The sequence below is a fragment of the Plecotus auritus genome (genome assembly GCF_963455305.1).
Source record: "Plecotus auritus genome assembly, chromosome: 2".
NCBI lineage: Eukaryota > Metazoa > Chordata > Mammalia > Chiroptera > Vespertilionidae > Plecotus > Plecotus auritus.
Window position 1 is genome coordinate 1,427,081 of NC_137771.1, and position 23,966 is coordinate 1,451,046.

The 23,966-nt window shown below is 67.0% G+C and overlaps 1 protein-coding gene across 2 annotated transcripts in view; it reads left to right on the forward strand.

The window, feature by feature from the left end:
• The window catches only part of PRDM16 (PR/SET domain 16), a gene marked incomplete at its 3' end in the record, with an annotated part of 293,838 nt that overhangs the window by 123,199 nt on the left and 146,673 nt on the right, over positions 1 to 23,966 (forward strand). The window contains exon 3 of one of the 2 annotated variants that reach the window (XM_080658196.1): positions 15,842 to 15,892. In XM_080658196.1, the coding sequence (XP_080514322.1) occupies positions 15,842 to 15,892 (51 nt within the window). The remainder of the gene's footprint in view (positions 1 to 15,841; positions 15,893 to 23,966) is intronic. The other variant, XM_080658197.1, reaches the window with a different exon arrangement.

Below are 23,966 nucleotides of genomic sequence, written 5' to 3' on the forward strand. Positions count from 1 at the left end.
TTATCTGTGGGGCTGGGCGCAGTGGGGCCGTGATGAATGCCGAAGCTCCTGAGGGGTGCAATGAAACGCCACGGGGTAAAGCGCGTTGTGTCGAGCACGCGGGAAAGGCAGCCTCGTTCATAACCGAAGGCCGTTGCATGAAATCCGCCAGAAATAAATACCACACCCGAAGCAGGGCCCCGGGTCCCCGGGTCACTGGCGGCCACAGTGTTCCCCGCCTGCCCCCTCCCCTCTCCGGAGGGACCCGGCCTCACACAGGCCTGGGCCTGCCCACCCCGCCACACTCGGAGCTAGTGGAGAGGAACCCTTTCCCGGTCTGAGTCACCTTCAACGGGCACCAGGATGGCCCCGGCGTGAGGCAGTCCCAGGCACCGTGAGGCCCAGGGGTGAGGCCGAGGAGTGGGATAAAAGGCGCGGTGGCCCAGCCGGCGGGGCTCAGGGGGGGAGCATCGACCTATGAACCAGGAGGTCAGGGTTCGATTCCCGGTCAGGGCACAGGCCCGGGTTGTGGGCTCGATCCCCAGTGTGGGGCGTGCAGGAGGCAGCCGATCCATGGTTCTCTCATCACGGATGTTCCTCTCTGTCTTCCTCTCTCTTCCTCTCTGACAGCAATAAAAAAATATATTTTTTTGAAAAGACGCTGTGGGTTCCTCAGGACCAGGAAGCCCTGTGCCCCACGCGGGAAGACAGCCCCTCACCCCCAGGGCGGCTGGGGATGCACCCAGGTGCCCCTGAGCTTGTCCAACAGGAGAGACTCCAACCCCAGATCCGGGGGTGCTTGTCTCCAAAAAATATGGGCATTCCCACCGGGCACAGCAACAGGGGCTGCGGCCATGGGGGCTGCGGCCATGGGGACTCCGGCCATGGGGACTCCGGCCACGGGGTGAGTGGTCACCCTGCTGGGGCGGTACCTCAGAGCAGAAAGCTGGTGGAGCCGAAGGGCATCGCCTTCCCGACCGGGGGGCTCCGTCACAGGTTTCCGGGGGGCGGGGCGGGGGCGGGGGCGGCTCCATTAGTCCCGGCTCAGGTCTGTTTGGACTCCGAGGACTTGGTTTCCGAAGAGGCTTGGAAGTGTTAGCGCCGAAGGTCACACCCTCGGCAAAGCGTGACTCTTCGCTGGGAAGGAAAAAAAGGCATAAAGGGCATTTGGACACAGAACGGCTCCTTAAAACAGCATTTTGATGAGTTAAGTATAAATAAATCAGAAACACACGGGTTCCATTTCCTCTAAACACCCGCGGGCTCCAACACGAGCGGGAGGAGCGCCTGGCGAACGCGGTTTGGGGCCGTGACAAACCCAAATATTTGGAAGAGGGTTCTGGGATGTTTGCACCCAGGTCTCCTCGTCCGCCTCACCTTCCTCCAGCCCCAGCGGCCTCCTCCCCACCCGCCCGGAGGGGCCAGTCGTCCGTGTGTGTGCGTGTGTGTGTGTGTGTGTGTGTGTCCATTCACGTGTGTGTGCACATGTGTGTGCGTGTCGGGTGTGTACATGCACTCACACACGCACGCCGAGGGGAACCTAAGCAAGCAAGATCTAAAACGAGACGAGGCTTTGAAAGTTCGAGAAATCTAACTTCATTTTGACACGGAAGGGGAAAATGAGGACCTCCTTGCCAAGGAGCCGAAAAAGGCTCCGTCGGCATCGGACGCTGGGGTGGAGCCGGGCGTCGGCCGCTGCCGGGACCTCTGGGCTGTGAGCGGGAAATCCAGCTCCGCCCCCGGAAATGCGTGATCCCACAGCAGAGCCGCCGGGAGGAGCCGGGGCGGCAGAGGGTGGCACCCAGGACTGCAAGAGACCCTGGCACCGGCGCCGAGGGCGACGCTCGCCTTGCGGCCTTCCTTTCCCTGAGCCGCGGGCGATGGGGGCAGCAGCCGGGATCCTCGCGGTGGCCCCTGCAGCCGGCTGACCTGGGGAGGGTGGGCGGGGCCAGCAGGTGGACAGGTTGAGGACAGGTGGGTGGAACAGCAGCTCCCTATCCAGGTGGCTCAGGAGGAGGGGGGCCGGGGGGAGGCGGGGACCACCCTCCTGGCTGCCCAGAGCGAGGGGGCGGCGAGGGGACGCCTGGCTGTGAGTTTGCGGGGTTTTCTCCTAAAGCCAATGACGGCCACTAAAGCAAGAGCTCACGGGGTTTGCCGACTGACCCGCGAAGGGGCAGAAAGCGGCTCCGAGTCTCAGAACTCGCTCTGCGGTTTTACAAACTCATGAACCCCGGGGCTCCCACCGAGCGCGCGGCGGGCCCGGCCTGTTCCCCGGCCCATAACGTCCCCCGCGGGCGCCTGGCGGGCCCCTGGGCCGGCCCCTCCGACGGGACCCCCGCCAGGCCTCCGTGGTGAGCGCTGTGCGTGCCGAGTCTTATCGGGAACATCGGCCCGTCTCGCAGCCCCAGCGCGTCACCGCGCGCCCAGAGACGTAAACAGAGAGGCTGCCGGCCGCGCCGCCCAGACGCCCTTCCCCGCAGCGTTGCTCTTGGCTCCCGACGAGGAACAAACTCGCCACCGATACTCCGCGCTGGGCTGCGGGATGCTCTGCAGAGCCGGGCTGGGAGGGTTTAATAACAAGATCCTGCTGCCCGGCCTCCCAGCTCCAAATAAAAATAAATATCTCCCCTCCCGATGCCTCGGCGCTGCCAGGCCCAGGCGGGAGCGTGGACGCGAGGGAAGCCGCGGGCACGCTTACACGCCACCGGCAAGCCCTGCCCTGCGGGCGCCGGGTGCCCCAGACAGAAGCCCGGGTCCGCGTCCGGCCGACCCTCCCGTCTCTTCGCTCAGTTGCACGCGTTGCTCCAGTCCACGGCCGCGGCTTCTCTCCTTCAGACGCAGACAGAGCAGAGCCCCGAGTCGCCCACAACACGGGTCCGGTGTCCCTGCTAATTGGATCCGTTAATGTCAGTTCAGGCAGCTCCTCAGGATGGCGCTGGGTGTAAGCGGTGATTCAGACGTTTAATAACAGGCTGATCACCGGCAGCAGCGTCGGCACACACACCGGCCCTCGGACTCTCTCTCCAGGTCCTCGGACGACGTGGGGTACAGATCAGTGCCTTCTCGGGGGGAGGCCAGCAGTGCTGGGAGCCGAGGACCCTTGGGCTCAGGGCCCCCCACCTGCGAGGGTTTGGCACGCAGCACGCGACCCCGGTGGCTGGGTGGGCAGCTCATCCTCTGGAGAAAAAGGGAGCCTGTTACCCCCATTATTTATGGAGGGGCCGCGGGGGAAGCGATTCGGCTCGAGGAGCCGGCCCGCATCCTTGCCGGAGGCCGGGGCTTAGCTGGCTCACTCGGTGACCCCGGCCAGCAACCTGACCTCCCGGGCCTCCACAACTCAGCTGGAAAATTGGGTAAAAAGATTGCGGCGTCTCGGCCACGAGCTGCCGAGTGGAGGTGCCCGGGGAGGCGACACCGTGATGGCCAAGCACACAGGGGTCTCCGCGCACGCTCACAGCCAACGGCGAACGGAGATCAGACCCGTGGGCCCCCCGTTGGACCCTGGGACCTGGGATGTAGCGCCCAGCTCGGGGGCCCACCGTGGTGAAAGGCCAGGGCCAGAGTCCCCGGCTGGCCGCCGGCCGTTTGTACTGGGCGCTGTGTCCCGAGCGGACGGCCACAGGCACAGCGCTGGTCAGCGGGCACAGCATCTCCCTCGCCGGCCCTGACACGCGCTTGTCCTGAGCCCGGCGCCCCAGGGCTCAGCTTTATTCCTCGTCCCGTCCTCTGTCCAGATGTGGCCCCGGTACCCCGAGATTTACTGCTTTATCGGAGCAGACCTTTTCCACGGGGGGAGACCAAGACGGGCTGTGGGAGGCCGCCCGGGCTGACCCGCGGGCTGAGGGGACAGATGCTCCCGTCCACGTCGTGCAGCCTCTTTGGGGACGGAAGGGCCCGACGGTGGCTCAGGGGCGTGTGTGTCTCCATGACCGTGGGGCCCGGGGAGCAAAGGCGACTTCCCGAGCCCACAGCCCCCGGGCGGGGATCGGGTGCACGCACGCACCTGCCACAGTCACGACCCCTGACCCGCGAACACAGCCAGGGTCGCCGGGAGGAAGGACAGACGCTTCGCGCCTCCCTGAGTTACCCTCGTCTGCAGCTACGGCCGGCGTGGAACCCCGCAGAGGCCACGCAGAGGCCGCTCGGGTCCGAGTGTGACTCTTGTCCTTAGTGAACTTGGGGTGTCCTGGCTCTGGACCCCGCCTGCAGCACGGGGAATGCCCACGCCCTGGGGCCGGGCCCTCGTCACTGCCCCTTCGCCCCACCCGCCCTCCGTGGGCGCAGCTCCGCAGAGCAGTGTCTCCGGGGCACATCTGCCTCTCCCTATACCCGACTCATCGCTCTCTGTGTCTCTACTCCCTCCATCTCTCTCTGCTCCCCCACCTCTCTCTGTGTCTCCCCCCTCTTTCTGTCTCTCTCTGCCCCCACCCCAGAAAGTGGGTGCACAGACCCTTAGGCGGCTCAGAGCCGGGAAAACCTCAGCTCTCCTCTCCGCGTCTGGACCAGCATGTCCCGGCTCCGCGAACAGCGTTCGCAAAGCCCCGCGGTGTCCGGGATATTTCTGAAGACACGGGCAGTGTTTCCCCGAGGTCACCTTTGCCCGACGCGGGCTGGGCGGACAGCGTCCTGGAGTGTCGACTCCGCAGACCAGCGAGGAGCTGGGGGCGCACCGGAGCCGGGGATCCCTCCCGGGGCTCACACACCTGCAGGGGCCCGGCCTCCCTGCGTGTCCCCGGCTCTGGGGAAGCGCAGAGGCCGCCGGCCCCTCTTCCTCCTGCACTAACGGGGGTCGCAGTCCCGAGCCCGTCCCGCAGACCGACGGTGACCGGGTCCTGTTAAACTGACCGGCACACACGTGGCTGACGAGCCGCAGAGGCCCCTCCCCCGTCGGGGCTGCCTCGCCCCGGGGACGTGCCTGCTGCCATCACGGGTCAGCGGAGCCTGTTCCATCCTGCCCTCCGGGGTCCGTGCACCCCGAAGCCGGGCCACATCTGGCCGCTGCGGGAACTCCAGGGGAGGGTTGAGGGGCTCCCCTCTGCTCTCAGGACTAGAGAGCGGAGGTGAGCAGGTCTGTGCAGGGCCCGAGGCCCCGGAGAGCAGCAGGGTCCAGAGCTGGGCTCTCGGGATGGACAGGGAGCTGTTCTGGTCCTTAGACGAGACGTGAGCCTCACGCACGCACACAGCGACGCGTCGGAGAGCAAGAGGAGGGGGCCCAGCATAAGCCGCTCTGTGGGAGCCAGGCCGATGAGCAGGCCCTTCGGCGTCCGTGTCCTGTTGGGGTTCACGGTCTCGGTGTTCCCGAGGGTGTCCGTGGGGCCAGGGCAGGGCCTGCACGCCTTTCTGCAGCTGTCAGGTCCCCTGCCCGACCCGGCGTCACATAAAATGAACTCGCCAGGGGCCGGTCCGGGCACGGAACCCGCCCGCAGTGGCCCTCGAGGCTGCTGCCCCCGCCGACAGCCTGCGGTTCCGTCCCTGGCGTCCCAGGCCGAGGCGACCAGAAGGGCGTTCCGTATCCCAAGTGCCAGGAGGACGCGCCCTCACCCCCGACCTCCCTCCATGAGCCCGCGGGGGGGCTGGGCAAGCCCGTAGAATCCAGGCCAGCCCCCCGGGGGCTCTGAGCACAGACCCTCTCAGCCACCAGCCCTGCCTCGTGAAGGGCCCTCCCCCCTCAGGGAGGCCAGACCTCCAGGGGCGTCGCGGGCCTGGAGGAGGGAATTCCAGGGCGTTTGCAGGTTTCCCTCCGGACCGCTCTGCGCTCTCCACGGGAAACGGGCGGGAGATGGCGCGGACCCAGAGCTTCCGATTCACACGTCCCCTCCCGGGGCGGCTGCAGCTGTCGCCAGATCAGGTGTTCCTGGGAACTCGCCTGCCGAGCGCCGGCCGCAGCGGCCACTTCGCTCACCCGGCCGTCCACCTGCCGGAGGCGTGGGCAGCGCTCCTGCCTGGGGCTCCGCCTTTGCCACGGGCGTCGGCCGACAGTGCGAGCAGACTACGTGGGACGGGGCGGGGGGGGGGCCGCCCGCCCAGCGAGCCCCCATTCCTGTGGGGCTCAGAGAGAAACCTCGCTCTGGCCTGGCCGGTGTGGCTCAGTGGGTAGAGCGTCGGCCTGCGGACCGAAGGATCCTGGGGTCGATTCCGGTCAAGGGCACGTACCTCGGGTGCAGGCTCCTCCCCGGCCCGGGCCCTGGCTGGGGCGTGGGCAGGAGGCAACCAATCGATGTGTTTCTCTCACATCGATGTTTCTCTCTGTCTCTCCCTCTCCTTCCACTCTCTCTAAAAATCAATGGAAAGTGTCTTCGGGGGAGGGTTAAAACAAATAAAAAGGCCCCCAAAACAAAACACCACGCTGTGCACGGAAGGAGGCCTTGCAACTGGACTGGCCACACCTCGAGGACACGGCGTCGCGACCCCGTCCCCGGGCCACGTGTCTGTGTGACCGGCTCGTGCACACGGTAGGGTCTCTGCCCCGCATCCTTCTTTATTTTACAACCAAAACAGGCCACGGGCTGGCTGCGGGCGCCGACCCCGCCGGGAGCCGGGCGTGCGGGGCCCTCTGTCCCTCTGGGCTGTTTGTTGAGCGCCCCCGTCGCAGGTCCCCCCACACGGGCTGGGGCTGCGCCCGGCGGCCTCAGACACAGGAGCTGCGTCCTCGGTGGCATCAGGACTGGAGTTCCTGTCGGAAATGGGCGGGCCCGTTGCCATGGGCATCTTCCTGTTCACCGGGGTTGCCATGGGCAGCGTGGGGGGTGGGGGCGTGTCCAGTGCCCCGGCAGTCCACTGCCCGGATGGGGGAGCTGGGACTGCGTGGTCGGCCAGGCGCACGGGGCCGAGGGGTGCTGCAGGCCCGGGTGCAGAGCCGGCGGTGATGCCGCCTCCCTGGGCCACCCCGCAGCCTCGCCCCACCCTCCGAAGGCTCTGCCCGGGGGAGGAGGGTCAGGCTGACACCCTGCCTCAGCCAGCAGGGCTTCCCCCACACAGGCATCCTTCGCCGGGGCTGTGGGTCTGGGCCGGCCGGCAGAATTCCCCTGGTGTACCCCTCGGTGCTGGGGCCCCAGCTGGACGTGCGGAAGGGCCCGGGGTTGGCAGGGGACGCAGCGGGAGGCGGGCCACACCTGGCTGGCTCCTCCTGCCCCCATGCCTGCCCCCCAAAGAGCGGATCCGGCAGGGGTCCTGGCGGCAGCGCCGCGTCACGGACCTGCGGTCCCACGCTGCCGTTCTCACGGCCATCAGCGGGTTCCTGGGCACAGCTGTTGCTGTAACTGGGTCCCGCTAGAACGTGCGCAGTCTCCCTGGCGGCTCTCGCCTCCCGCTGCCCCACGCCCGGTGGTCCCCAGTTACATGGCAGCTGTGACCGAGCCCAGGCCCGGGGCCCGGCCCCATCGCCTCCTGAGACGGAAACATTCCTGGGGGCGAGAAGGCAGCTCCTTTTCATCATCCTCCCCCCCCCCCCCCCACTTCTCCAAATGTAGCCAGTTGTGCGGGGTCACAGCGCCCCACGGCTCCGGGCTCGGCCTGTGGGAGTCCCGGCTCTGGGTTCCAGCTGTGTGACCTGGGCCGGTCCCTCAGCCTCTCTGAGCTCTGCACTCCCAGGGCAAGGTGTCAGGAGGGGGCGGTGTGAGCGTTAGTGAGACACCCCCGCCGGCGGTCCATAGGCAGGAACGGGATCGGAGGTGCTTCCGGCCTCCCTGGTGGCAGGTTCTGGGGGGGAGTGCATGCGCCCCTGCCGAGGGAGGAGGAAGGGGGATAAGTAGAGGCGGGGGTCAGGCAAGGCCGGGACTAGGTCGGGAACGGCTTTCCGTCCCCCGGGCCATGGCCCCTGGGACCCTGACGACGGGGCTGCGTGTCTACACCCCCTCGCCTCCCTGTCCCCACGAGGTGCTGAGCGGCCTGCTGTTTTTAACCGAGTTCTATTCCTTCTGCTTTGAGGTCTGGGGTGGTGATCTCTGACCCTCCCCCCTCCAGATCATCCAAGGTGACCCCAAGCCCCAGCGAGCTGGGTGGGGCCGTACAGCTCAGGAGGAGCCCGGATCCTGGGGTGCCCGGGAGGCCCCATCTTGGCCTCTGCCCAGCGGAACCCCCGGCTGCGTGCGTGGGAGCGGCCGGGGCTGGGAGATCGGCCCCCGCTCACTTATGATTATTACAAGTCATCTTAACGGACAGGTGATCGATAAGCAGGGGCCAGGGCAAGTGCGTTCGACGAGTCCGTCAATACCCAGGTTATTGCTGTGACCAGAAAGGTTGCGAACAGAAGACAGATCTGTGCACAGAACCAATAACCGACCCGGATGTACGTCCCCGTGGGAGAGAGACCGCGAGGTGCAGAGTCCGCCGGGGCGGCGTGGGGTCGCGGGCGGCGTCCCGGTGGGCCGCCCTCGAGGGGCCCGGGCAGAGTGTGTGCACGGGACCGGGGGTGCTTTCAGAAGCAACAGTCGGCCGCCATGGCCCCGGGGGGCGGGGGGGGGGGACATCGTTTTTGTACGAGTGGGAGAGCCCCATCTGGCGGGCAGCCGGAGGGCCGGTGCTGGCCGTGGTTCCAGCGAGGGGGCATGGGCAGTGCCCTGACGCCCGGGGGGCGCACTGGGCATGGCGGCTCTCGAGGGCCGGGCGGTGTTCTGGGCTGCGGTGGGCCAGGCTGTGCAGGGATGCGAGAGAACAGTCTGGAACGTCGGGCGAGGTTCCTTCAGGCCGTCCTCTGTCCCGTCTCCGAGCGGCCGCTGGAGATGGAGGACGTGTACCCGCGGACCCGCTCCTGGCCAGGCAGAGCCCGGGGCCCCCGGTCTTTGGGGTGTTGGAGACACGCGTCCGTGGCGGTTCATTCTCCGGGTGTGCCCAGGCGCGGCAGGCGCTGCGAGTGGCCTGGGAATTCGGGACGCGGGCCTGTGGGACGGAGGAGGGAGGGATGATGGGCACCCGCCGTGCCCCCAGCTCGGCGCCTCCTCTGTGGGCTGAGCCCCAGCAGCACCCGCCCTCCCCACTGGGACCCCCTCTGCAGGGTCCGGGCCGCCCTTTGCGTTTCTTCTCTCGGACCCCAGCCGCAGAAGGCAGCTATGGCACCAGGTCAGGAGCACACGGCCCCGCGGGACGTTCTCCGCGTCTCCGGCACGCGTGTGGGTTCCCGAGCCACCGCGATCACGAGGCCCTGGATGCGCCCGCGCTTCCCTTTCTGCGGCCGAACGTCATGGCTTGTCATGAGGTGTCGGTGGGAAGTGCCCGCGTCACCCTCCCCACCCCCCCCCCGCCCCCGTGATTTACGCCCACTTCCTCCGGGGCCATCCGTCTTCAGGAAGCAGGGGTGGGGGCCGTCCCGGGGCAGGTGGGACATGGGACACGCCCAGCACCCTGCCTGGTGGAACTGGGCCTTCTCCCGCCCGCCCCTCGTGGCCTGGGCACCAGCACGTGCCTCCGCCCAGGAGCGGCTCAGGGGAGAGCCCCCCGGAGGCCGGGACGAGCGGGAGGGGCCTGTGCACAGAGCCCCAGAGGCCTGGCCTGCTCCGGGGGGGCCGGGGCTGGGTCAGCCACCCCCTCGGAAGGGGTGACAGGAAGTGCTGGGCAGCGCCTTGGGTGGGCTCTGAGACCGGGGCGCCCAGGACAGGGAGGAGCCGTCTTTGGCCGGCGGCGGGCTGGTGCGTGGCGGGGGGAGAAACCGAAGCCTCGGCTGGGAAGGCCCAGCACAGAGGTTGGACGTCCGACCGTCCGACCGTCCGACCGTCCGACCGTCCGACCGGGGGTAACCTGCTCTCTCTCCTCCAGCCCTGGCAGGTGGTCAGCCCAGCCCTGCCCCCTGCAGACCCTCCGCCCTGCACCCTTGCCCTGTCCTGCCAGCACCGCGCCCACATCCACCCTCAGAGGCCCGGTCCACACGCGGGGTGCCCAGCAGAGCCCCCGGGCCTCTCAGCCCCTCGGCCCCCCTCTTCCTCCGGGTGCTGTTTGCCCTGCCCCCCCCCCCCACCCCGGGCAGTGCCCTCCCCACCTCCACACTCTGCTTCAGGCTTTCTGCTCCCAGAAGCACCCAGTGCGTGACCCCCTCGCTCCTTGGGGCTCAAGGCATTGAAGGAGGGTTCGCTCCATAGCCTCGGCCCCGGCATAGCTAACAACGCTGGGTCGGTGCTACTGCGAGGTTCTTGAATTTTCTGCCAAGCGCCTTTCGGGGCCGTGCAGACGCCAGGCGCTCAGTGGCTGCGGGAGACGGGGGTGTGAGGGTGGTGCCACCCTGCCCTCCGGGACTATCGAGCCTGGGGCGGACCTGGGGCGGGGCCGGAGCCCATTCCTTCAGTCACGCCGTCGCTCCTGCCACAGGGAGCCGCAGGCCCCGGAGCCCCCGGGCGGGCGGGCGGGGTGTCCAGGCACAGGGTGCATGCGCGTGGCCGGGGCCCGCCAGCGCACAGACTGTTCTGGGCACGTCTGACGGCGGGCACACCGCGCCCAGAGGCTCTGGGCCGGAGCATGGCCTCCCTGGCCGGGGAACAATGGTCTGCCCCCCGCGGCTCTGGCGGCCTGGGCGCAGCGTCAGGCCCCACGCTCCAGGCCGGGGGGGCTGGGTGGGGCAACACACTGGAAAGTGGGCGGGGGAGCCTCCAGCACAGCTCCTTGCGGGTCCCCCCCCGCCCCCCGTCCCAGCAGTGACCCCGGTGTCCTTGTCTGTCATTCGCCCGGGGCTGTGTCCTCGGGTTGGACAGCGGTGTGGGCTCCTGGGGGGGAATCGGGGTGCATGCCCCTGGCTCCAGGGTCTGGGCGGGAGGCTTGGGAACACATGGGGAGGGGGGGCAGGCGGGTGAGGGGAGAGGCCTGCTGGGAATGTAAACAGCGGGGAGCCCCATCCTGGAGGGATGGGCCCTCTGGAGGAGCTGGCCGCGCTGGGCTGTGTAAATATTTTCCTTCGGCGTAAGGAGAGAGACTCCATTCACCGGCAGGCTCACTTGAAAGGGCTGAGTATCTGTTTAGGCAGAAAAGCTAAAAACAGTGTCCAAGGCGCCTCTCGAAAAAAATCACTTCTGCAGCTCCGCTTGGCCAAGCGGCGTTTTAAATGCGGAAAATAAACAAGTCTCACCGCTCCCGCCGAGAGCACAAGAGTTTGTGTCAACACCCCGGGAGCCTTTGCTGCGCAGCCAGCGCGGCCGGCGGGGTGACTGAAGCCCTTCGGGGTTCCTGTCCCCGCGGCCGGCCAGCGGGAAGGCGCCCAGCCCCGGGGAGCGCCCTGGCGGGGCTTCAGGTGTGAGTCCGGTCGGAAGGGGTGCCCTGTGGCTTGTTTCCGCGACCCCCCCCGCCCCCCCCCGGCTGCCTCCAGAGCAGAAGCCGGAGCCTGGAGCCTGGGTGTGAACTCGGGTTTTTCCACTTAGCACCTCCTTGACCTCTGCCCGGTGGCCCGACGCCCCGGCCTCGATTTCCTGTCTGTGAGGCAGGTAATCTCCGCTCCTGCCCCGATGGGTTGTCCCGGGAAGGAGAGGAGAGTCACCTGCGAGGTGCCGGGACGGGCCCCCGCGTCGTGGCCCCAGACAATGCCCCCCCCCCGCCCCTTGTCGTCATCTGCCTCCATGGCGACCCTGCCTGTGCGACGGGAGCGCAGCATTGACACCGGGGCCGGGCAGTCATGTCGGACTTTGGTTTGGATCCAGAATTAAGGTTGAGAATTGTTCTTCAGAGCCTGAGTCTCCCAGGAAGGGCGGAGACGCAAGTGACGCTGTGGGCACGTGTGGGGCTGTGTGCACTCGTGGGGCTATGTGCACGTGTGGGCTGTGTGCACGTGTGGGCTGTGTGCATGTGGGGCTGTGTGCACGTGTGGGCTGTGTGCACGTGTGGGCTGTGTGCATGTGGGGCTGTGTGCACGTGTGGGCTGTGTGCACGTGTGGGGCTTTGGGCACACGTGGGGCTGTGTGCACGTGGGGCTGTGTGCACGTGGGGCTGTGAGCACGTGTGGGCTGTGTGCACGTGTGGGGCTTTGGGCACACGTGGGGCTGTGTACATGTGGGGCTGTGTGCATATGAGGCTGTGGGCATGTGTGGGGCTGTGTACATGTGTGGGGCTGTGTACATGTGTGGGGCTGTGTGCATGTGGGGCTGTGTGCATGTGAGGCTGTGGGCATGTGTGGAGCTGTGTGCACGTGTGGGCTGTGTGCACACGTGGGGCTGTGTGCACGTGGGGCTGTGTGCACACGTGGGGCTGTTTGCATGTGGGGCTGTGGGCATGCGTGAGAATGTGTGCATGTGTGGGGTTGTGGGCACGTGTGGGGCTGTGAGCACGTGTGGGCTGTAGGCACACGTGGGGCTGTGTGCATGTGGGGCTGTGTGCATGTGGGCACACGTGGGGCTGGGTGCACGTGGGCTGTGTGCACACGTGGGGCTGGGTGCATGTGGGCTGTGCACGTGGGCTGTGGACATGTTTTGTTGAGGCCGAGTGGAGCCCGGAACTGCGGAGTTCAGGTTGTCAGCTCCCGAGGCCCACCTGCAGGCGTTGCTCAGGGCGTGACCCCGTCTCTGAGGGCAGGCCACATGGGGTCCAGAGCAGCTGCCCACCGGCCCAGTCCTGTCCCCTCCGCTCAGGCTGTGTCTCCCGCAGCCCCTGAGCCCCCATGGCCCCCGGTTCCCCTGAGTCAGCGGAGTGAGGCTCAGGGATGGCAGGGGGAGGGACTCTCCATCCGCCCCGGGGACCCAGCCGTCCTCTCCCAACACCCCAAGGGCCCCCCAGACAGCACTGACCCCCGACCGTGGCAGCGGTCAGCCACTCGGAGGCCCCGATTCCCAGCTGTGGGCCCGGGGGAGGCGACGTCCGCGGTGGACAAGGGGGACGCAGGTTGGAAAGCGGTCTGGGCTCCGAGGCCAAGGGTAAGAGGCGGTTAACCGTGGCGTTGGGTGACTCGGGGCCACAGGACAGACTGGCGGGGGGCTCCCCCACTTCTCTCTGGTTTGGAAGCCGAGAGGCCGGCTCCGTCGGGCGTCTTCCCGCGGCGACGTTTGCAGACCCTGTCACGACAGGTTGTGTTGGATGAGGGAGCCTTCTGGGACCCGTTTGTGACGCGAGCAGAGAGCCCGGCCCCGGGCACACGCCCGCGCCCCGAGCCGTGAGCGAGCGAGCTGGCTGGTCTGCCTGCCCGGCGGGCGCTTTGGAGAAAGAGGTGTTTATGTTTCCGAGTCAGGAAGGACATCTTGCCCAACTCCACTTAGTTCAGCCCTGGCTCCGAGACCGCGAGCGGAGCGGAACGCCGGAGGTCAGACCTCGCTCCCTTGGCTAAAACGCGAAGTCAGAGCGAACACACCTCCTCCTTGTGCCGGGCCGGGAGCGGCCTGAGAGCGGCCGCAGCCTCTGCCAGCGCCCCGGCCGCGAGGCGGTGCGAGGGCCCGGCCCGCAGAAGAAAGAGGCGTTTCAGCCCCGCGCGGCCCTGGCGGGGGAGGCGGGCTCCGGAGGGGCGCGTCCGGCCGTGGCCGCCGAGGTCAGCGCGGGGTGAAGGGCAGAGGCAGCGAGATGCGTACCTGCCAGGGCGCTGGTAAAGAGGGAGGCGAGAGACGCTTCCGGAACAGGGGGTTCTGGAAGCCGCGTCAGGCCTCCCTTGGAAGGAGGACACGCCGAGGTCACTGCAGCTCCCTCTGGGGAGGGCGCTGGGCACGTGAGGCCTCACCCACCTCTCCCTGCGTCACGAGGTGGGGGGCTTTCCTGGTCACCTGTCCTCCCTGTGGAGGTGCTGGAGGCAGCCACACCCACAGCCCGAGGGAGCGGGGCCGGGCTCAGAGGAGCAGTGAGGACAGCCGGGAGCTCCTGGCCCCGCCTGGTCCCCCTTGGTCCTGCCTGGTCCCCCCCCCCCGGTCCATCTGGCCCCACCTGGCCCCCCATTCCCCCTTGGTCCTGCCCGGTCCCCCCCGTCCATCTGGCCATGCCATAACCCTCTTCCCCCACCCAATGCTACGGGCAGGCCGAGGGGACAGATGTGACCGGCCTGCAGACCGAAACCTGCTCAGTTATCACAGCTGCCCTCTCCACCAACAGGCCTCGGGGACGGGGAGAGGGAGGCCACGGCCGCCAGAGTCACTGTGGCGCCCCAGCGGGACCGCAGCGGGAAGCGGGGGCTCCCCTAGAGGGCGACTCCCCTCGGGGCCCAGGGGAGCCTGTGCTGGGGACCAGCGGGCTCAGGTATGGGGATGCGGTGCTGACGGCCTCCAGGGAGCGATGGGGACAAGCAGGGACCATGGCCTGCACATGGCTCTGGCCTGGAGGCCCCCATGAGCCTTCTTCCCGCTGGAAGAGGAGGGGCCTCCTGGCGGGGCCCAACCAGGGGCCAGCGAACCCCGCTCAGCCTCAGGGCCACGCAGCTCCCAGTCAGGGTCCAGGGCGGTGCGGGGGGCGGGGGGCGGGGGGCGGGGGGCGGGGGGTGAGAGGTGAGGGTGAAGAAAGTGGTGCTGGCCAGAGGCTAGGAGGCGGGTTCGCAGTGTCACCTGTGTGGGTGGCACTGACTTCTTGGGGACCCAGAGAGACCCCTCCAGCCAGGAGCAGCGGCGAGGAGCGGCTGTGGGCCCGTGCCGGGGATGTGGAGTGGAAAGCAGGCAGACGAAGGAGGAAGGCCGGCCGCCCGCTGCTGACCTCGGCTCCAGCCTTGGGCCCATCTCCACGGCCCGTCCAGCGCCGGCCAGTCAGGGACAGGGCCCCGCGCCCTGGTCTCCACGGCTGCCCCGGGGACCGGTCCGGCCTCCGTCTGCATGGCCCACCCTCCCCCCTCTTTCCTTGATTCGCTGGAGTCACCTTCCAAACCACAACTTCAGAATCTATTAAAAGAAACATAAACTCCCCCAATTGGTTAGAATTCTCAACATTTTAAAAATATGACTTAGTGTTATTACAGCTGAGCCCGGGAAAACGCGCCCGTGTTTTGGACCGCAGCTTCCGGTCCTCACACCTGCCCACGCGGGCGCTGGCGGGCGCTGGCGGGCACTGGTGGACGCTGGCAGGCGCTGGTGGGTGCTGGCGGGTGCCGGTGGGTGCTGGCGGGTGCTGGTGGGTGCTGGTAGGCACTCTGCTCCGTGCTCGGACCTTGAAAAGGCAGCAGCGTAATTTTCAGGGGAGGGGAAGTAAAATCCCTGGAGGTGACCCCGTTCCTCGTTTGATTTCTCAAGTATCCGTTTCAACCTCGGCCCGCATTCCTAAGGAAATGACCTTCCAGTGCCCGTGGATCTGGCGGCTCTCGGCTCCAGAGGGGAACCTCGCCGTGTCGCTGAGCTGTCCCTGAGCTTAACCTAGAAAGCGCCCGGGACCGTCCCCAAAACGCTGCCCCCGGGGGTGGAACTGGTGGTTTTCCGGAGACGCCCGCCAGGCGACAGGTGACAGCTGTCCCAGCCCAGCTGGGTCAGGGCCAAGCCCAGGCTACGAGGAAACCGGCGTGGCTGACCTTTCTCCCTCGCCGTCCCAGGCTGTGTCTGTGCGGCCGCGGGACCCGCCTGCCCCCGTCCAGGGTGCTCCAGGCGGCAAAGTCACCCCCACACGCAGACCCATGTTGCTGGTGAGCTCAGAGGGAACAGGGAGAGTCCAGGACGCGGCTCCGAACACCTCCGTGTCCCCGCTGAACCGGCTCTCAGAACGCGTGCAGGTCTCCGCCCCGGGTCTCTGGGCCCAGGGGGAGCGACTCAGGGTGGCCCCGTCCCTGTGGGACCCACTGCCTTCCAGGGAGGGGATGTCCTCGGGGGGGGGGAAGCGGCTCCTTACCGTCTCTGACACACTGGGGAGACCCCGCCAGGGAGGCGCTGCCCTTCGCATGGAGAAGCCGTCGTCGGGCCTCAGGCTCGTTATTCCAGCAACACGCGACCGGCCCGATGCGATCCGTGGCCGTGGTGCCTGGGACCCCCCGTGGCCCGGAACTCACCCCCCTTTCCACGTTGTTTTGCAGCAAATGCTGACCGAGGCGGAGGTGTCGCCGCAGGAGGGCTGCGTCCGAAAGGTAGGAGACGGCTCCGGCCTCTGGGCCTTCGTCGTGGGCGTCCGGACGGACGCGGGTGCGGGCGGGCTGGCGGCGTGGCCGTCCCGAGGGGGCGTGGCCGTGCCTGCCCGGGCACAGATGGGCGCGTCCCTGTCCTTCGGACGGGCTGCCTCCGTCTGCTAGCTGAGCTGAGAGCCGGCAGGGCCCCGTCCTGCGGGAACGCGGCAGGCCAGGCAGCGCTGCCGCTGAGAGCACGCAGCTCTTTCCCACGGTCGCCCCCGGGTCTCCCCTGAGGAGAGCGAGCGGGAGGGGACACGGGTGACTGCGGCCCGCCGGCCTTGGCCTCGTGCACGCCGCCTCCCGAAGGGTTCCTCGTGGCGGTGAGCTCGCTGCCCGCCCTCAGGCGCAAGGAGGTGTCAGGGCAGCCGTGGCCTGCGCTCTGCTGCGTGGCGGGGAAAAGCGGGACGAGCGTCAGCTCTAAGAGGTTGCGGGAGTGAACACGGCGGGAGTGACGCTCACGGGCAGGTCCGTGCCTGCGGCTGCTGGCTGCCCACTGCCCAGCGGTGGAGGGGCCCACGCCCTGACTTCGTCTCCAAGACCCGTGGCCAGCCGGTCCTCAGACGGCTCAGCCTCTAGCTAGTGGGCCATCCCTGAGCACGCACATGCACACGCACATGCACACGCATGCACGTGGTGCACACACGTGATACACACCGACGCCCACACTCCCCGCGGCAGCTGGGCCAGTGCTTGGTCTGCAGGAGAAGCAGAGAAGGCTGCTCTTCTTTGGCATCTTTGCCATGAAGCACCCCAGGCGGAGCGCGGGCGGCACGTGCTGAGTGCACCCCGACAGCGTCAGGGGCGCCGCCCAACCCGGGAGCGATGAGCCAGCACGGCTCCGTCTCAGTGTCAGTCACGGAGCGCGTGCTCACGGCTGTCAGGCTCAGAGCTGAGCTTTCACGTCCCGCCCAGGCCCCTCCCTCGCTCCCGACGTGGAAAGTTCGGCCAAACTGTCCTGGCTTTTCTGTGCACCTGGTGGGTGGATGGAGCTGAGACACCCCGACAGAGTTCTCCATGGAGGGGGTGCCCTCTGGGCAGACCTACATGTGAGGGGCGGGGCTGCTCTGGGCAGGCCTACATGTGAGGGGCGGGGCCGCTCTGGGCAGGCCTACATGTGAGGGGTGGGACCGCCATCTGGGCAGGCCTACATGTGAGGGGCGGGACCGCCATCTGGGCAGGCCTACATGTGAGGGGCGGGGCTGCTCTGGGCAGACCTATATATGAGGGGCGGGGTCGCTCTGGGCAGGCCTACATGTGAGGGGTGGGGCCGCTCTGGGCAGATCTACATGTGAGGGGCGGGGTCGCTCTGGGCAGGCCTACATGTGAGGGGCGGGGTCGCTCTGGGCAGACCTACATGTGAGGGGTGGGATCGCCATCTGGGCAGATCTACATGTGAGGGGTGGGGTCGCTCTGGGCAGACCTACATGTGAGGGGTGGGATCGCCATCTGGGCAGATCTACATGTGAGGGGCGGGGCCGCTCTGGGCAGACCTACATGTGAGGGGTGGAATCGCCATCTGGGCAGATCTACATGTGAGGGGCGGGGCCGCTCTGGGCAGACCTACATGTGAGGGGTGGGATCGCCATCTGGGCAGATCTACATGTGAGGGGTGGGATCGCCATCTGGGCAGATCTACATGTGAGGGGCGGGGTCGCTCTGGGCAGACCTACATGTAAGGGGCGGGGTCGCTCTGGGCAGGCCTACATGTGAGGGGCGGGTCGCTCTGGGCAGATCTACATGTGAGGGGCGGGGTCACTGTCTGGGCAGGCCTACATGTGAGGGGCGGGGTCGCTCTGGGCAGACCTACATGTGAGGGGTGGGGCCGCTCTGGGCAGACCTACATGTGAGGGGTGGGGCCGCTCTGGGCAGACCTACATGTGAGGGGCGGGGTCGCTCTGGGCAGGCCTACATGTGAGGGGTGGGGCCGCTCTGGGCAGATCTACATGTGAGGGGTGGGGCCGCTCTGGGCAGACCTACATGTGAGGGGTGGGGTCGCTCTGGGCAGACCTACATGTGAGGGGTGGGGCCGCTCTGGGCAGACCTACATGTGAGGGGTGGGGCCGCTCTGGGCAGACCTACATGTGAGGGCCGGGACTGACCTATGTATGAGGGACAGGGACCCATCCTTCTCTCCATGTTCAACCCAGAGACATTGACTGTGGAGAAGCTGTTGCCGTGGGAGACACTTCCTGCCCTGCGGTGACCTCCTGGGGGACCTCTGGCGGGGGGGGGGTGACCTTTTACCTTGCTGTTGCCCCGTGGAAACCTCTGTCTGAGCCGATTGGGGACAAGTGTCCACTCCAGCCCCACTGCCCGGTGCCCGAGGCCGCTCTTCCTCAGGGACGGAGCCCCCGGCACGCTCCCTCCCGTTTCCCGCCGCCGGAGCGAGTTCACATTTTCCTGAGGAATCTGAGGTCACAGGGACGCGAGCCGGTCTCCCACGCGGGAACCCCAGTGCTTCACCCCCAGGAAAGGGCCTGCGGTCACCTCCAGGTCTGGAGCGAATGTGAAATCTTCATTTCACCCCAAAACTCGGGACCTGACCGTCCGGCCCTGGCTCCCTGGCTGGCCTGCTGCTGACAGTGGGGCAGTCTGGGGGGAGGTCAGGAGTGATGTCTTTATGGTGGCATGGGCAGTCGGTCGTCCAGGCTGGGTGCCAAGGTCAAGGCAGTAGGCCAGAGGTCAAGTCCAGGGTCAAGGACGTGAGGGGCAGGTGCTGGACACTGGCCGACAGGAGGACGAGCTCAGCACCTCTCTGTCCTCCTGCAGCCGCTTCTGTGCGGGGCAGGCCGTCTGGCGCTGGCCGAGTGGTCCAGGGCTTTCCCGAGCGCTGCTCACGGATGGGGGCCAGGCGCCCTCTGGCCAGGCCCTGTTCCCACAGCCCAGCTGCACGTGGGCCTCCCCTTCACACAGATGCTTGGGAGCCTGTCTGGGGGTACAGGGGTCCCTCTCCCCATAGATTCCCAGTCCGGGGGCCAGCATCGGGCACTGGAGTGCGGGGCGCCGTGGCTGCCGGCTATTCGGGGACGGGCCCCTGGCGGGGGCTTGCCCACCTCCTCCCGCTGCTCTCTGCAGCCCTGCTGTCCCCTGAGCCCCAGAATCGCCCCTTTCTCCCACCAAACTTAGATGCCATTGGCATGAGGGGTGTGACGAGAGGGGTGGCCGAGGTCTCGGGGTGAGCTGCCGGCAACCTAAGGGCGGTGCTTCGATGGGGGCCCGTCGGGCTGTGTCCCCCCTTGCTCTGGAAGGGAGGGGGTGGCCCTGGGAGAGAGGCGAGTAGAGGCAAAGGGGTTTATCCAGGGGACCAAAGAGACAAAAAGATGCAGCATTCCTTTGACCCTCTTCCCGCACAGAAGGCCGGGCTGACGAACAGACGTCACAGCGATGCGGTGTGTGCCCTGGCACCTCCCGCGTCTCTGCGAGCGGCTGGCTGAGCGCGTGGCGGGGGGTTCCTTGGTAGCGGGCCTGGGGCCCCACCCACGGGTTCTGTGCTTTGGGATTTCTGTGTCTGGCGGAGCGGGGCCTCTCCTTCCCAGAAGACGGGGTCTGGGAGTCTTGACCAAAGGATGGGGAAGCACTGGGTGGGGGGGGGGGGGCGCGGGGGGCGCGTGCGTCCTTGGGGTGGCCCGTTGGCATCGTGAGCTTTCTCCAGTCCGACTTGAGGAAGGCCATCCTCCCGCTCGTTCTCCGCGCCCGTGAACGGTGGCGAACGTCGGTGCCTCCGCGCGGCAGCGAGGCCCGGGAGCTGCGGGAAATGCCGTCTGTCGCGGGGACGTCGCTGGAAGACGTTCTCAGTGTCAGAGAGCCCGGTGGCTGACGGGGCTGAGGAAGCCATTGGCTCAGAGTTTACCAGTAAAGCAGCCGGGGCCCAGGGCGGCGGGCGGCGTCCACACCCCAGTGGCCGCGGATTCCCAGGCAGGATGCCGCTGGGCCTGGGCCTCCCATTGGGGTGACACACAGCGGCTTGTGAGCGGTGCTAGGCTTGGCCCCGCCTCCAGAAGGGCGGAGCCACCTCCTGGCTGAGTTGGGCATCCCACCCCTGAGTACCCTCCTCCCCGCCCCCGCCCCCGGTGTCTCCTGCAACCCCCCAGGCTTCTCATCACCCCCCTCATCCCTCTCCCCACTCTCGCATCCTCCTCCATCCTCCCCCCAGCCAGCCACAGCTCCCGGTCCCCATGTCCCCTCTGTAGCCCCCGCAGCCTGGAGACTCAGACCTGTGCCCACCCCCACCCCTGTGCCCTCGCCGCCCCCTGCGCCCCCAATGCGCGCCCAGGGCGCAGGGCCCTCACACTTCCCCCCAAAGTCACCGTGGCCCCGGGTCCGGCTGCACTGCCTTTTCTAGCTTCCAGGCCTGGGCCTCTGGGACTGCCCCCTCCAACGACTCTATTTAGTCTGTTTACTTAGAGGGAAAGCCCGCGGCTACGGGAGAGCAAACATCTGCGGGAGATAATCTAACCAGTGGTCCATCCATCACTCAGGTCGCCCGCTCCCTGGAGAGCCCGCCGGAGCCGGTAATAAAAAGGCCGGGCGAAGAGGCTTTGGGGACGAATAAAGAGCCGTGTTAAGGGCCTGCTGGAAATGGATGGAGGACATTGTTAAGGCTCAATGGCCGTCTTATCAAAATCCAATAGGATAGACATTTGGCAAAAGGCTTAAATTTATTCTTGACTTTCTGGAGGGCTTGGATTTATCCCTGAACAAGAGTGTGGTCCACCCGGGGAGATGGTATCAGCGAAAGGAATTTTGATTCCAATCTCTTCGGGGATATGAACGGGGGGACACGGCCCCGGTCGCCTCGGCGTTGTGACGCTCTGTCTTGTTTGCCTGGGCCGTCTGGAGAGGAAGGACGGACGTGTTAATACAGAGCAACCCACGGCAGACACACAAAGGAAAGTGGGCTTTTAAAAATGTTTTTTTTCTCTCCTTCTTGTCCACCAACACCCCCCCCCCACATACACACATAAATAAATAAATCAGGATTCGCAGGAGCGGGGCAGGAGGGGGCCCAGGAAAGCTCCTCTCCAGAAGCCTGGGAGGCCCTGGCGCCCCAGCCAGCGCTCCAGGGGAGGCCGGCGAGGCCGGGGCTGAGGAGGAAAGACAAAAATAAATCGAGCTAATGAAGTCCTACCGCGGGAAGAGGGGGCGTGATGGGTCCATAAATCTCTCCCGCTATTACGCGCGAAATGCTACAGGTCATAAAAGCCATCGGATAGCCCAGCCGGCACTGTGCAAACAGGGTGATGGATGGATAATTATGATAATTTGTGAAATGATTATTTGGATGTTAGGACCGTGGCCCGTCCCACGGGGCCCTCGTGTGCGAACGTTTTTTGTTTTGTTTTGTTTTTCCGTCGCCTGACCCGGGCCAAATGCCTCCGGTGACGGGCAGCCGGGAGGTCTCCCGTGTCCCTCCATGGGGGCGTGGGGGGCGGGGGGGGGGCGGCGGGGGCTGATGAAGGCTGACCTGGGAGCCGGAAGGAGAACTGAGCTGCGTGAGCCCAGGAAGGGAGCCGTGGGGACAGGCAGGCACCTGTGAAGGGTCTTTGTACCGCTGGTCCTAGAAAAGGCCACACACAGAGGGCGGAGCCTTCTGCGGCCTGACTGGGTGCTCTGCGGCCTGACTGGGTGCTCTGCGGGGTGGTCCTGGCTCCCGGGCGGTTCAGGCTCTGCTCTGCGCAGCACCGCAAGCCAAGCATGCGTGTCCCCGCCGCTGCGTCCGCGGTTTATTTCTTTCGCACCGTTTTCCCCGAGGGAAGCATAGCTATTTTCCAGGTGGCTGGAGGTGGGGGAGGGAGGAGGGGGGAGGGAGGTGGCTGGACCGAGAAATGAGGGGACCACAGGCACTGCTCCCTCGGAATGAAGTGCCGCGTGCAGGCGGCGGGCTGGGCTGTTCCGGGCCGGGCCTGCAGCGAGCCTGGGCGTCCGCTGCTCTGTGCCGCGAGGTGCCCATGTCGGAAACCCCGGCCTCGCCCCTCTCCGCGCCCCAGCCAGCGGCGCTGTCACTCCAGTTAGGACCAGGAAAGCACCCCGCGAGCCCGAGCACCCCGCGATTGCAATTACGAATTTGCATGCGGGGTCAGTTATGTCTTTATGAAACCGAAGTGTGTTTAGCCGCCACGGAGACAGCCCCGAGTTGATTTTGATAATCTGGGGCTGAATAGGCCCGCCTCGTCGCCGTAAGCCCCGGACAAAAGGCTGGACAGTGGCTGAAAGCCCTTTGTTCGGGGGGCCGCTGATAAAGAACCGGGAGTCCATTAATTCAGCGCGTGAACATATAGGAAAGTCAGTCCCCTCTTGAGAACAATAATATTGAGGTCAGCTCCGGTTGCCATGGAAACTAAGTACTCCTAAGAAGTTTGCATCCTTGATTTTGCTGAATCAAAGGCTGCAAAGCCGAGAGGTGTAATGGGGCCAAGGCGCAGAAAGTCGGGAAGTGGGCTGCCTCCTCCGCCCCGCCGGGTCCTTCCCACCACCGCGCCGGAGCCCGCCCCCGGGGACCCCTCCGCACACGGCCGGGAACAGCCTCCCCCGCACCCGGAGGAGGGACTTGGGTGGCTCCAGCGGCTGAGACAGAAAACGGGGCCCCCGGGACGGACTCTGACCTGCCGCCACCTCCGAGCACCTGAACTTGCCTGGGCGGCTCGGGGGCCCTCCCCGAGCAGATAAGGGTGATTAATGGGCCCAAAGTGTGGCCGGCAGTTCCGGCAGCTCCATGCGGGGGGGATGGCGTTATCCAGGTGGCCTTGTGCCCCCCCCATCCCCCATGAGTTGATTCCACTTCCCACCCCCGCCCCCGCCCCCACCCCCACCCCCGCCCCCACCCCATGGAAAGGTCCCTGAAAGCAGCGTCACCCACCAGATTAGGCTGGAGAGCGAGCGGCAGGTGATCAGTTCCCATCGGTGATTCATTACCTGCTGGGGCGGGCCTGCCTGAGGGGCAGGGGGTGGGGGGGAGGGTGCAGGGCTCAGTGCAGGCATGGGGTGCAGCCTGGGACGAGCGTTTGATTTCTCCCTTTCGGGGAAGTGGTGGCCGGGATTCCCGTGGCCTGAGCTCCCCCGTGAGCGTTCTGAAAGGCATCGGCAGCATCGCCCCGCAGGAGAGCGTGGGAGGACCCCGGGGTCCCACAGCAGCGCTCGGGGTGTGAGAACGGGAGCCGGGGGAGCCCCCTCTGTGGGCAGGCCCTTCCCCCACCCCGCTGAGACTTTCCGCCCAAACTGAATCTCAGACGCAGAGGAAACCCCATCTCGGACGGACAGACTCGGACCTTGGACGTGCGCGTGAACCCGAAGGTGAACGAGGACCCCGTCTGCCTGGAGGCCCGGAGGCCCGGCGGGTCCCCTGTCCTCCCAGCCCACAGCGCCCCTGCAGCCCGGCTCCGCCCTGGACGGGCGCCCTCCGCCGAGCTGGCACGGCTGCCGGTGGCTTCTCCCTCGCAGCCAGGGAGCCGCCTCAGGCGCCAGCAGCGTGTGGCCCTGGCATGGAGCTGGGGGGCAGAGAGTGAGCGGGCACAGCTCTGGGCGCGGGCTCGCTGCCTGGGCATCAGGGTGCGGCTACGTGCTGGCGTGGGGCCAGGGGGGCCGGCGCGGCCCTGGGTGCTCGCCGGCCTGCCGAGGGTGTCAGGTCCCTTCGAGGACACCTGTCTGCGCAGGGGTGTCGTGGCACCTGCCGTGGGTCAGAGTTCATAGCGCAGGTGCCCGCCCGGGCCCGCCTGGCTGGCAGGAGGGAGCCAGGAGGGAGCGGGCCAGGACGCCTCTCCCAGGCAGCAGCTAATGACCCAGATTTATTATCTGATCGCCGCCTACAGCAGCCAGATGGTGTGTCAATAAACTCCGCCATCTTCGGCGGGGGCGGGAGGGGGGCCCAAAGCGAGTTAATTAAATTGCGCCGCACTCTTAGGAGGGAGAATACACCGGCCCTGGGCTCGGCCGCACCTCCTGCGTTAGACGGCGAAGGCAGCGGCTGGCCATGGGCCTCCCCCTCCAGCGCAGCCCCTCCCCGGGGAGCAGAGCCGCACCTCCACTTCTGGTTCTACAC